Consider the following 12,607-nt stretch of genomic DNA (forward strand, 5'->3'; position numbering starts at 1 on the left):
CTGAGCTACACATACCACAGTTGACAGCAATACTATCATTTGTCGAGAAGAAATACCAGCTGTGGTATGGATCTGATTCAGTGCCCACCATGTCAGTAAGATCCTTTCCAGTAACCTCAGAAGGATCTTTCATTCAGTTCTGAGCAGTATACAAAGGCTGGGAGATACAGGAGGCTACCCCTGCTTCCAAGTACAATTCATTGTGTTTGCAGATAATTCAATGCAAATACAGTCCTGTTAAAATTCAGGTAGCAAGACAGCAGAGCCTGAGATCCCACAGCAACCAGAGGACACTGCAGGTCTGTAGACATTTGCACATATGCATTTGGAAACATTCAATGGCACAGAGATGTTTCTAGGGAAGACAGAAAGAAAGGCTTCCCTATTATTACCATTTTGTTAGGGAACCTAGAACAAGCCAGGATTTTGTTTGCCAAATGCCCAAATGGCCAGCAGATGTTAGAGGTGGAATATAGCAGAATGCTCTGTTCACTCTTGAGCAGAGAAGTTTCTCCTGGATCTAAGGTGAATAATTATAACAGGCTAGGGACCAAATACACAGGATAGTGCCTCTGTCCTGAATGTGCCAGCCAGTGTCAGGAGGAAGGCTGTCCACTGCCCGGGCTATACTTACAGGAGTCTGGAAGCAACAGTAGAGCTTGGTGAGAAATGGGTGGTTCCTTGCTAAGGAAAGGATGCGTTTCTCGGTCATGGTGCATTCAACATCGTCATCTTGGAGAATGACGTCCTTCTTCAACACCTTCACTGCATAGAGCTGCCCACTCTCTTTCATCTTGGCAAGCATCACCTAAACCAAAGGGGAGGGTGAATTGCATGGGCTGAGCCCTCAGACTCTATGAGCAACACAGAGCCTCTCACCTTCTCACACTAGAAAGGTCAGTTATCTCATGACCAGGCTTGTGGATGCAAGTGAGTCAGCCTGTTAGTACGGGCATCAGTGTACAATCGATGACACATATGCTACTGTCTGCAGCAGGCTTCTCCGGATAGAAATGCCCACACACATTGCTCCAATGTCTGGCACGGGGCTAGCTGGTCGAAGCTCATCCACTGTGCCAGGGCAAACCCCCTGAGCAGTGCCATCCATCCCACTTCCCTCCTCAGTTATCAAATTCAAATGCACCATTTCACACTGGCTTTGTGGCAAAGCAGAGAAATGAAACCCCCATCTAACTGCATTTGAAACCACTGCCTGATCTCCTTTAAAGGAGAAGTCTCTACATGCTGCAAGAAATGCTGCCCAAACGAGTGCTAATGCACACACTTGCAATTTCTGGTATGGGCCCCAGCATGCAGCTGTTCCTTTGGTTGCTAACTTTTTGCTTTTTTGTGATATCCAGTTCTTCACTTTGCTGTCAGCTTGCTTTGTCCTTCCTTTTCTCCCTGCTCTCTGTAACCAACCTTGTTGCACAAAGCATACTCCACTGGACAGCCTGTGTGCCACATTATGAAATAACTTCATCTACCTTGGAGCTTCTTAAATGGGGAATGCGGTTTTCCCCAAAAGAGCCATGAATAACTCTCACCTTTCCAAAACTGCCCTTTCCCAATACACGAAGGAAGGTTAAGTCTTTGATCCCAAGTTTGCTCGCTGAACTTTCACTAACGTTGTTGCCATCTTTCAGGCTGCCTTTTCCCTGATGTTTCAAAGTAGATCTTGAAACCAGTTTCTGTGGAAGAAAGTAAATAAGCATCAGTCTGCATAGAAATTGTACTTTTGCCTCAGAGGTATACACAAGTAGTCAACCTACCAATCTGGGCATTTAGGACCTGTTCAGATGCACTGTATGGCCACTGGAACAGAAAGCATGTCGGTACCACCACCCACATAGCTGTTACGTGTGACCAGCCAATCTTGGCACTGCGCAGAGTGTGCTGAGATGTCAACACTGGTTCCTGACCTGGGCATTTTAAGCTGTAAACCCACTGCCCAGCAGATCCAAGAGGCAAGCCTGCCTCTCTCCATCCTCACTCCCCAGAAAAATAAGACAATGAGTGTGGAAATCCAAGTCTCCTATCTAACATCAGAGCGAGGAGGACTGCATAATTCCTGCAATATGCGAAGTGCTGGTGAGATCTAGAACCCAACCAGATTTCATCTGAATCTCTTAGGTTTCTACCTGATTTTAAGACCCTTACTCAAAGCACAGTTCAGTGGGACCCAAATTTCAAAAAATATTTTTCTTTCCCACAGCTGGGCTGCTGGCTTCCTCCACTGCTGTAAATTTGATGGAAGGCTGTTCATTCCCATGCCAGCAGTCCGGTGTCTGCATTTCCAGGAATTGTACCAATATTAGCACACATTTCTAGAGCTTCTGTTTTTGCAGTATACAAAGATCAAGTCAACCTCCAGTGCCCTCTGTTCACAGCTCTCCAGGTATGAGTACGCATATAAACCACGAGTACTTTTGTTCAGTTTATTAGCCCGAACAAAGTCACACGGACTTCTTGAGCTCCACCTTGTGACTACTTTAGTGTAAAGCAAAATTCTTCCTGCACAGACGACTTGTCTCACTGCTACAGAAACGGCAACCTCAGCCGTGGGGAAAGAACCAAGAGCATTCAGGACAGCACCCAGCAAAACTCCCAACAGCTTTAAGCTTACAGCACAATCTGAACACTTACCTAGAGGCCTTTAGCTCACAAATAACGAGAAGAGATTGTTAAACACCAAGCACAGACTTTTATTTTCCTGGTTTCATCTCCTTTTGATGTGCAGATTATGCAAAAAACAAATGCCAACAAGAGCTGATCTTTACAGAACTGAGAAGGGAGTGTGGGACTTGGGTTTTCCTGTAACTCCCAGGATAACTGTCCCCCTGAACTGCTGCAGCATGAAGAGCAAAGATAAGAAAGTCTCATTTGGTACAAACCAACTGAAATCAAAAGAGACAGCACAGCCTAACGAGCAGGCTAGGCTGATACAGTATCATGCGGTCAACCAATGTAGCCGACTAACTGTATGACGAGATTTACCAAGTCTGACAAGTATGTTTTGGGTCTTTTGGGTCAAATAAAAATAAACAGACCAACATTTTATTATGGGTTATTGTGGTTTCAAGCAAACTCACTTTTCAAAACTGCTAGCAAAGGAAACGTGATGAAAACTTGTTATCAAATGACAGCTCTGACTTCCATTACCCTTTATGGGCATTTTCACTCAAGCTCTTACAGTGTGTTTTAAACTCTCTGGAATAGACTCAGATATACAACAGCTGGATTTTTAGTATACCTTAAGTACTGACAAGCAGAAATTGTACACATATGTCCCAAACCTGGCAACAAGCTCACTAGGACCCTGGCTTGGACAGCAAAGACCAGAGATGATGTTGTGTTGACAGGGACCACAGATTTTAGCTGGGGAAAATGTAGTGAAGAGTGAAACGATTTCTCCAAAATCACTCAGAAAAACAGTGACAAAGCAGGGAAGAGAACCTAGGCCTTTTGCTGAGCTCTTCTTATGCTCTATTCCAAGCTACATATGCAGACAGTGCATTTGTGTTCGCGGGAAAGGTAAAAAAAGGTATGGCATGAATTATATTGACCATTAATTAGTTTGGGGTCTTATTCTCCTCTCATTCATGCCAAACAGATAAAAGAGTCAATGGAGTCACACCACTGTGAAACATAAACAGACAACAAAGCAACACCTACAGACTAAAGCCTCCATCGGGGTAAACCGGATATAAGACATCCATTTTCCAGGTGAAGTCTTTGCCACAAGCCACAGACAGTAACAACCTACTCATGCAGTCCACCACCCAACGCCACCTGCCATAACTGAAGTCTCTCACTTCTCCTGCACCCATATAAAGACTCAGTTGTAAATGTTTTAAATAGAGGAGGGGGAAAAAAAAAAAAAGAAAGAAAAAGAAAAACACTCACCGAATTTGGGGAAATGCTTCCTGGTTGCAGACCCATGCATGCCAAGGTTTTAGCAAGCTCTGCTGAGTTCACCCCACAGTTCGGTGCAACATTTGCTTGGCATCGGATGTGGACGTTCATTTTACAGACTGACAGGGGTGATGGTAGGGATGGAAAGTAAAAGCAAAGGAACAATTTAAATAACTTGGAGGGATTTATTGCTGAGAAATAATTCAGCAATTCTGCTTCAGGAAGTACCCCCATCTGGATCTACCCTGTGTCTTTAAACTAAAAGGATTTTTGCCACTGATCTCAGCAGAAACAAAATTAGGACTCTCATAAGAGAATAAACTCCTGAAAATCAGGAATATACCCCAAACTCTCCAAGTAGGATGCCACATTGCCCGAAGCTATTCATAAGCACATGTTTGTCAGGTATACAAATACCATTGCAGCTATGCCTGCAGGTAAAATTAGGATTTATAATGCCACAGAATTCACAACAAACTTCCCCTGCATTTGCAGGTATCTAATTTTAAAGATACACTGTTCAGTGGGAAACTAAAATCTTTCTTGCTCTCACTTGTGGACACACATACACCCTCTTGTGGGAGATGAAAGCAAATGAAAACTGTTTGTTACCCATACAATTTTCCAGTCCGGATCACTGAAACAAAAACATAACACCAGGACATGCTTTGTCGTCAGTTAATGGTGTGACAGATAGGGTAGTCAACCTAAAGCAATGACCCTTTTTTCCACCCCCTCAGATGCCTTTTCATTGCCTTATCTCATTAGGTGAGCAAAAGCCTTCAGGTAAAGGGAAAAATGAATGCAGGAAGCAGCAATACCCAAGAATATTTTCCATAATGCCAGTTAAACAAAGCTGTGCTGAGAGTGCAAAGTACAGTCCCTCTGGAAGCCTGAGATTAAAAAGTAGATCAGCGTTTTGTTAACTCTTGCAAAGATGAATATTCATTGCTCGGCTTTCTCTTGAAGGTTGCACAAATCAAGCCCACACAGTGCATCAAGAGTCTAAAAATATATGTATTTTGTGAAAAGGCTACAGTAAGAAGCTGCTCACTTTTACACTGGAGGCCCTGTCGCATGATTCCCCAGAGCAAGGAACCGCAGTGGTCGCAGAAAGTCGGGACTTTGTAGTTGTGGACGCTGAACTTATGAGGAATGTTGATTCCAAACCTCTGTTCAGTCACCTGAGGCACCAAAAGAAAAGCACAGATTTAAAATTCAAATACATATATATAAGCTGATGTTCATTTACATAAAGGCATTTAAGTGCAAAACTATGAAAATAATTCCAACTCAGAAAATGTCCCAATCCACCACCTCACTGAGGTTTACTGCAAGTGAACATTGAGTGACCAGCCACACCTGCCGCGAGTCTGCTCTGGTTTCCTTGCCGGTCAGGCTGGACTACCTGACAAAGCAGATTTTAAAAAGGGCTGCCTAGCCAATTTTAAATTCTTAAAACCAAGTTAGAAATAGAAGTGTGGGTTACCTCATCACAAACCTATCACACTGAAGTGCCACATACAAATTATGTTAGCTACACCATTTTGTAACTAACCGGTTTTCAAATTATTAACTTGCACACTATGTGCAAACATTTAACTTCAGGTCAAACTGTTGATTTTATTAAATTTAATATAGAATAGTTTTCCCAGCTCCTCCTAAAATTCTCATTCCCCTTCTCACCCTCCTTGTTATTAACAGGAGGGTTTCATTTCAGGCCCACATTTCACTTTATCACTTGCTCTCATCCCCTTTTTATTCTTGTTCTTTTCCAACTGTGAATTATGCAGATCTCAAAGACACCTTAGAAAACGTTAGATCGGCTGAAGAAACCCATCCCCATTGAACCTCTTCATTACTTTCCATTTTGTGTCTCCACATGCAGATCCTGAAAGACTGAGGGACAACCCCCAACTCCACAAAGAAAAGTCAGGGGTGCAACTCAAACAATGAGTTTAAAGTAAGCGGTGCCTCCTCACCCTTGTCTTCTTTTAAAGCAGCTTAGAGCTGTTATAAACCCTTCACAATCCTAGAAGAGAGGTGAGGAGACTAGCATTTAACTTGCACTTTAGCCTTAAGCATTTTAACTTATTTTCATCTGGTTTGGCAAGGGGTCATTTTAAGAAGTCTAGCTCAGCAGTTTGGAGGCAAGAAATAACGAGCAAAGGCAATTGCTTATCTGCACTGGAAAGAAGGTTTCTGCATGGCACACAATACAGAGCTACCTCCTAATTAAAAATATTTCAATTGAATTTTCCTCAAACAGTTATTAAACAATTTCCAGTTACAGAAATGAGACATGCAACGTACAGGGCAGTTTTAGGTGGGGATGTTACTCCGGTCAAATACAGCCAAAACTAGCAAGAAAGAAAACCTTCAGAAACACAAGTTACGCAAGGGTTCTTTGTTACAACATAAATAATTTCATAGAGTAAAGGAGTGGAGCAATGATGAAATGAGCACTTTAAATTACCAGAAAAGAAAAAAGAGGCATAACAAAGACCAGTGGTTAGATTTTAAAGCCAGAGAAACCCACATAAAGAACTGGGCACCAAATTTTGATGACAACACAGATAATCATGAAAGAAAATTACCACTGAAAACAGTGGATTTGCTATTTCTTGATGTCTTCCAATGAAGACACCAAGCCTTCCTAAACTATGTGCTAGTCCAGCCAGTTACTGGAATTAACAGAACCACCACCAGATGGGGAGTTGGACTAGATGACCTTTAAAGGTCCCTTCCAACCCAAACTATTCTATGATGATATTGTATGGCCTTTTTGCATGTCCCTATCACTCTTCCTCACTTGAAAATCTATGAATAAAGATAACACAGAGTAAATTCTTTTATAGGACAATCCCCAGCAACCCAGAAAACCTCAGGATTCGCAAATTATGATGACCCAAAATAACCACCATGACTTTACCTTGAGATCGGTCTTGTTAGTATTGTTTTGGCACGTGCAAGCTGTAACAATTAGATGATGGCAGCGCTTGTGTACAACACAGGTGCATACTAGGAAATAAAAGAGGCATGCTGAAAAGAGTTGTCGAAAGACCCCGAACACATCAACCCATCAGCTGGGTTAAGGCTCAGCTATATCAAGACACAGTAAAGATGTGGAAAAATAATTGGTGACCTGGAATTTCCAAAATCTCGTAACAGATCTGGAGATGTATCTCTAACCCATTGCAACAGAAATTCTGCACTGGATCACTCATACAGCCTAGAAAACAGCTGCCTATACAAAATATGGGTGATGCCCGCAGAAATAACAGTGTAACTTCACAAATGAACTAAAAAAATGCTGTTGAAATTATCCAGTGGATAGTATTTCTCACAACATACACAAACAATACTAGAGAACACAGGTCTGAGATATCAAAAGCCATACCTACATCTCAGTGGCATAGTGTCTCTTATACTGGATACCCGAGTGAGTCCTGCCCAGGTTAGTTTGTCATTAAGGCTCAGTGCAATGCTTGGATCTGGGGAGCTGGATAACTGCAGCAGAATGGTGCTGTGTCTGGGCTAATTAGCTAGTCCCCATCAAGAGGGCTAATCAACCCTAAAGCAGAGTTGGGCTCTCTCCAGGGCTGAAGCTGGCTTGGCTGGAATGAATTTGGATTCCTCTACTCCATAACCCAGTGTGCACTGTAGACACCACCAAGGGCCATAGCTACTGTCTATGTAAGATTTTTGTAATGGAAACTGTACATTGCAGATGTGTTGCAGGGTCCCACACTATTCTGTTTGTTGCTGACTCAAGCTTGCACTCATAACGGTCTATCAATAACATTCATTTCCACCCAGAAATTTTATGCAGGATATCCATTTTTTACATGTAGCTTCCTTTCATATGAGGACACCAGTGCTCTATTATATTGCACAAGAAACAGGCTGTGTTAGAAGGCTACACTGAGTGACCATATACCTGTGAGGCAAGTAATCAAATTAAAAAAATATAAAAAAAAAAATCTTACCACAGAAAAAGGGAAAGGAAGAACAATAATGAAGTGCAAACAAGCATCACATACGTCTATACAGCCATTCAGCCAAAACATGCATTCAGACAGAAGCACTGTGCCAGCCCACAAGGCTGCCCTTTGAAGTCACAGCCCTAGTTTCACTTTGTTGAGCTACATAGGTGGAGAAGGGAAGAGGGTGGCCATTCCAGTAGGATACTTTGTGTCCCAATACCAGCTGAACACTGTCCTGAAGGAACCCTGGATCTCTCAAGCCTAGCTGGGTGTTGCATGTACTCAGCAACTTGGTGGATCTGCACAGGGGGAAAACCATGGGCGAAATACAGCAACCGGATACCTAGGTGTTTGCATGAATGTAGGCAGTTGCTCCTGCATGCCTGCAAGCCGTCAGCCTGACAGCTGCTCAAATGCACAGTTTTGGCTGGCTGGGGAGGAAGAGGAGTGGTGACTTCAGAGAAGCTTGTAACTGCAGGATGTCCCAGCAGCACAGGAGAGTGCTCCTGAGCCAGCACATCCTACACACACACCGTGCAGGAGCAGAGCACCTTACCTTGGCACTGGTATCCCTGCTTCCCAAACACGCCCCTGTTCGAAACAAAATATGAACATGATTTAACATCAGAAAGCCAGTCTTCTTGCAGACATTTACAGAAGAGAGCACCAAAATTCAAGAGGATCCCAAATGACCAGATCCCTGGGGCAAAACTGCCCAGTAATAGTGAGGCAATTCAGCACAGGGGTGTGAGAGCGTAACAAAGCACTGTAAGGGCCGTAGCTTACAGGACAGGCTGTCAACATGCATGTTATTCCCCATATTCCCTCTCACTCTAATTTCTGAAATACCTCACTTTATTACCACACACACCACACTTATTAGACTGATCCCAGCAGCCCACACCCTGTTATTATGTCTCCCACTCCATGCTCTTTTGAGACATATCTAAGTTTTTCTCCCTGCTCTGCCTACTCCCCCACATGTATCACCCCGCACCTCACACCTCTGATGGCTTTTCTGTTCTCAGGCATTTTCTCTAGTCTTTCATGCAACTGTTTTTTGTCAGTGTAATCTCAAAGCTTCACTCAAGTTAATATTTGGGGTCTTTCTTCAGATTGCTTGGGTTACTTTTTCCCCCCCTGAAATAATATCTATGCTCACAAGTGAGGAACATTGCCCCATCCCCACACCCTCCAGTTTGCTTCCAGCATCCAAGATACACATCACCTCTGGCCTCTCTGTAGTAGACTCCAGTTTGCAGCATAAATGTACCCTGCTAAATCCGATGGCCAAGGGGAGTCACATCGGTGGCCCTTGATAAAGTGCTGGGTGACTGATACACGATCGGGGGTGGCATGTCAGTCCCCAAAATGTGAAGGGACAGAAAGCTCCACACCACCGCATTTGAGCCATTCTTACCAGATGAACTCCCTGCAGTGCGAGCAGTACGTAGGCTGTCGCAGGTAGGTAGCCATGAATTTGTGCCCGTTCACCTGGTGCACTCGCCTTCGCATCGCCCGCTGGCGTTTCCGAGTGAGGTTCTTAAAAATTCGATCCCTCGGGAGGGTCCCTGTGCAGAGGAAAAAAGAAGAAAAAAAATAGTTTACACAATCATGCAGTTATTGGTCCTGTTTTTGCTGTGGCACAAAATGCTTTCAAAGACCACGATTACATCCCTGGTTTAGAAGTCGGGGGACCACGCTCTAAAACAAGGAAAGCACCTGGGACAGGCAACAGAGGAAGTTAATTGCAAAGGCCCCTTTAGTTCAAAATTACGTTCTTCATCTAGAAATAACTGCCTCTTCCCATCCTCCTCTCACTCCTGTCCCATGTTGAGACATGTCACTAACCCATTAATTCACAAGCTGTAAACAGACCAGAAGCTCAAGGCTAATGAGTTATTATAACTCACAGCTTTTTGGGCAATAACTCCTGAAAACATGACTGCATGCAACCAACTGACCAGCCCCGCAGGGCACTTGCCAAGCCAAAGCGATGCCTTGCTCAGTGAATGGTGTTTATCCACTTCAGTATCATTGCTTGTAGCAATTTTGCTTCCTTGAATAAAAAGGCACAGCCTAATTTTTCAAGGACTGTTAGTTGTTAGATACGTGCCACTCTCAGCTTTCTTTAAAGGGTAGATAATATTTTAAAGTTCTGCGAAGCAGGGACCCAGGAACTGCTGGCATTCAAATCTGAATTGTCCTAAAATTTAATTTAATTTTTTTTTTTTAACTGGCTTTAATTCAGCCATATAACCGTTTCCTAGCAAAGCTCAATTTACACAAAACAAGTCACTCTTAAAAGGCAGAACTGAGCTCTAGATCAAGAAAGCCATTCCCATACAGCAGCAGCCATCTGACTTGCAAATCACAGCCAGCTGGTCTCTGGGATCCTCACACAGACCAAGTCAGACTCAGCTGAGCTTCCCAGATCAAAGCCTCATCTGGGGCACACTCGCCTCAGAAGAAAGAAATTTGCAGTTTTCGAGTCAGTTGCTTTCTGAAGGATAGGATCAGGCCCTGCTAACAAGTGCATTTTGGGGATATACAATGGAATCTGCTAGAGGTGATTATGCACTGATGTACTTACCCAGGGCTCTTGTTTTGAGCGTGGACTGGATGCAAGACAAATGCCAGCTATTGCCAAACCCTCCGCACGGATGTAATGACACAGGAAGGGACAGGCAGTCTGCAAACTTCCCACCCATCTGATCATCCCGGAGCAGTGGATTGGCAGCAGTACCCAAACACAGCTGTTACCCTACCACTTCATTTACCCATAAAAAGGGGGCAGAGCATTTCCCTGCTTTCAACTAGCTTTGTTGATTAACCACTGGTGGGGGGAAAAAAAAAAAAAAAAAAAAAGAGGAGAAAGCTGTCAACCTGATCAAGGCTTGAAATGTAAGAGTCCCACATCACAGGCATGTTTTCTGGTCCTCTTTGTAGGAGTGGAGATAAGGGAAGCCATCCTGTCAGTACTGAACCCAGCCACATCAAAGGGCTGCGAGCCACACGATGTATTCCTCTCAGTACTCTTGCCACGCAGGTTTAGAAGCAAAGCCAGCCATAAAGCTCAAGGTTTTTTCCCTGCTGCGCTCTCCCAGCCATTTGTGCATGCATCCCCTCCACAGGCACTAATGGAAACCTCCTACCTGATGGCGTAACTGCGACATGGAGCACGCCTTGACTTTAAGACAGCTTGCATTTATTTTTAAAATGGAAATACATGCTATAAATTAGGATTTTCCCATTAAAACAAAAAAAAAAAAAAAAAAAAAGGATGTGGTAGAGCTGATCCAAACACTTAACAGAAACCTGCTTTCTTCACTGCGGAGCTTCAAGCAGCTGGGCAGAGAGACTGGCACAGAAAAACCTGCTTTTCTAGGGAAGTACTTGAACATGTGTTTAATTCTCACTGAAGTCAACAGGACTCAGGAGACCACAGGAATTGCCAGACTGAATCAGAACATTGGTCCATCTAGTTCAGCATCCTGCCTCTGTCAGTGGGCAACCAGAAACACATGACAGCAAGATGGAGGAACCCTGCAGCTGGGAGATAATTTGCCTCGTTCCCACACACAAGATGTCATTTTGATCTCCAGAAGTGAGAGCTGATGTGCAGAGGTTTAATATCCCTTCCAAACATTCAATCATCATTGCACAATTTCAATAGACTCGTTATCCACCATAGGAAACATGGCTGAGAAGAACTTCAAGAGGTCAACCAGTTCATCCTGCCTCCCCAAAAGAAGAAGATCAAGAGCCAGTTCCTTCACTGAACCGGAGCCTCCTGCAGCTTCATGTGAGAATTTAAAAAAAAAAAAATTTCCAAAATTCCTTATAGCATTACAAAATTTGCCCACTTTTAAATTCAAGAGAACATCTCCTTGATCTAGGTTTAAGCACACACTTAAGTGTTTTCCTGGATCAGGGCCAAAAACCTCAACTGACAAAGTATCCTGTCTTGGTGTTCAGCACACACAGGAGAACTTCCAACGCTTCCAAAGGGAAGAGCAGGGTTTGTAAGTGGGTGACAAGCACATAAGTAAATCACCTAAAGAAAGAATCCAGTTACCAGCTTGCTTCATACCAGCTGCTCCATTAGAAGCCCAACAGCTGATGCCCCTTAAGTTCATGCACTCACATTTACCGGAGTTTAAGAGAATATGTTCCCAATTTAGCTCATGTAGTTTCTGGTTTTGTTACAGTTCCCCTCAAGGATCAGCATGGGGTAATTGCCCCCCTAGTGCTCTCCCATGCAGCGAGAAGCCCACACGCAGCCAAGAGCAAACCAGCCCTTTGCACCAGGAATAGGGGACACTCGAAGGTGGCCTGCAAAGCCACCGAGTGGGACACTGCTGTGCACCCCTGTGGTTTGCTTGCCTTCAGAGAGACTGCAATTTTGAAATGGTTCAGGAAGGTCAAGTAATGACAGGCATTCGCCTTTTCATTGGCAGCAGGGGAAGTCTCCATGCTGCCTGCACTGGTGGATCACATCCATAGCCAGCCTTGATCCTTCTTCTCAAGCTGTACTTGGTCACTATCTCCTGTTCTCCAGCCACCCATATCTCATATGCAGCATAACAGCTTCCATCTTACAGACCCACTTTTCATTAAAATACATGCCACAAGTCCTTTGTCTTTTTTTGTTTTAAAGCATCATTCATATTTAAAATGTTCCTCAAATCCCACATTTTCCCACA

The 12,607-nt window shown here is 43.7% G+C and overlaps 1 protein-coding gene across 1 annotated transcript in view; it reads right to left on the bottom strand.

The window, feature by feature from the left end:
• Positions 1-634: 634 nt before the first annotated feature.
• The window catches only part of PRKCH (protein kinase C, eta), a gene marked incomplete at both ends in the record, with an annotated part of 58,060 nt that continues 46,087 nt past the window's right edge, over positions 635-12,607 (bottom strand). Inside the window, 7 exons of the mRNA XM_009573362.1 lie at positions 635-808; positions 1,548-1,691; positions 3,907-4,034; positions 4,970-5,099; positions 6,848-6,936; positions 8,458-8,492; positions 9,322-9,472. Of these exons, the coding sequence (XP_009571657.1) occupies positions 635-808; positions 1,548-1,691; positions 3,907-4,034; positions 4,970-5,099; positions 6,848-6,936; positions 8,458-8,492; positions 9,322-9,472 (851 nt within the window). The remainder of the gene's footprint in view (positions 809-1,547; positions 1,692-3,906; positions 4,035-4,969; positions 5,100-6,847; positions 6,937-8,457; positions 8,493-9,321; positions 9,473-12,607) is intronic.

The sequence above is a fragment of the Fulmarus glacialis genome, unplaced genomic scaffold (assembly GCF_000690835.1).
Source record: "Fulmarus glacialis isolate BGI_N327 unplaced genomic scaffold, ASM69083v1 scaffold5192, whole genome shotgun sequence".
Lineage (NCBI taxonomy): Eukaryota > Metazoa > Chordata > Aves > Procellariiformes > Procellariidae > Fulmarus > Fulmarus glacialis.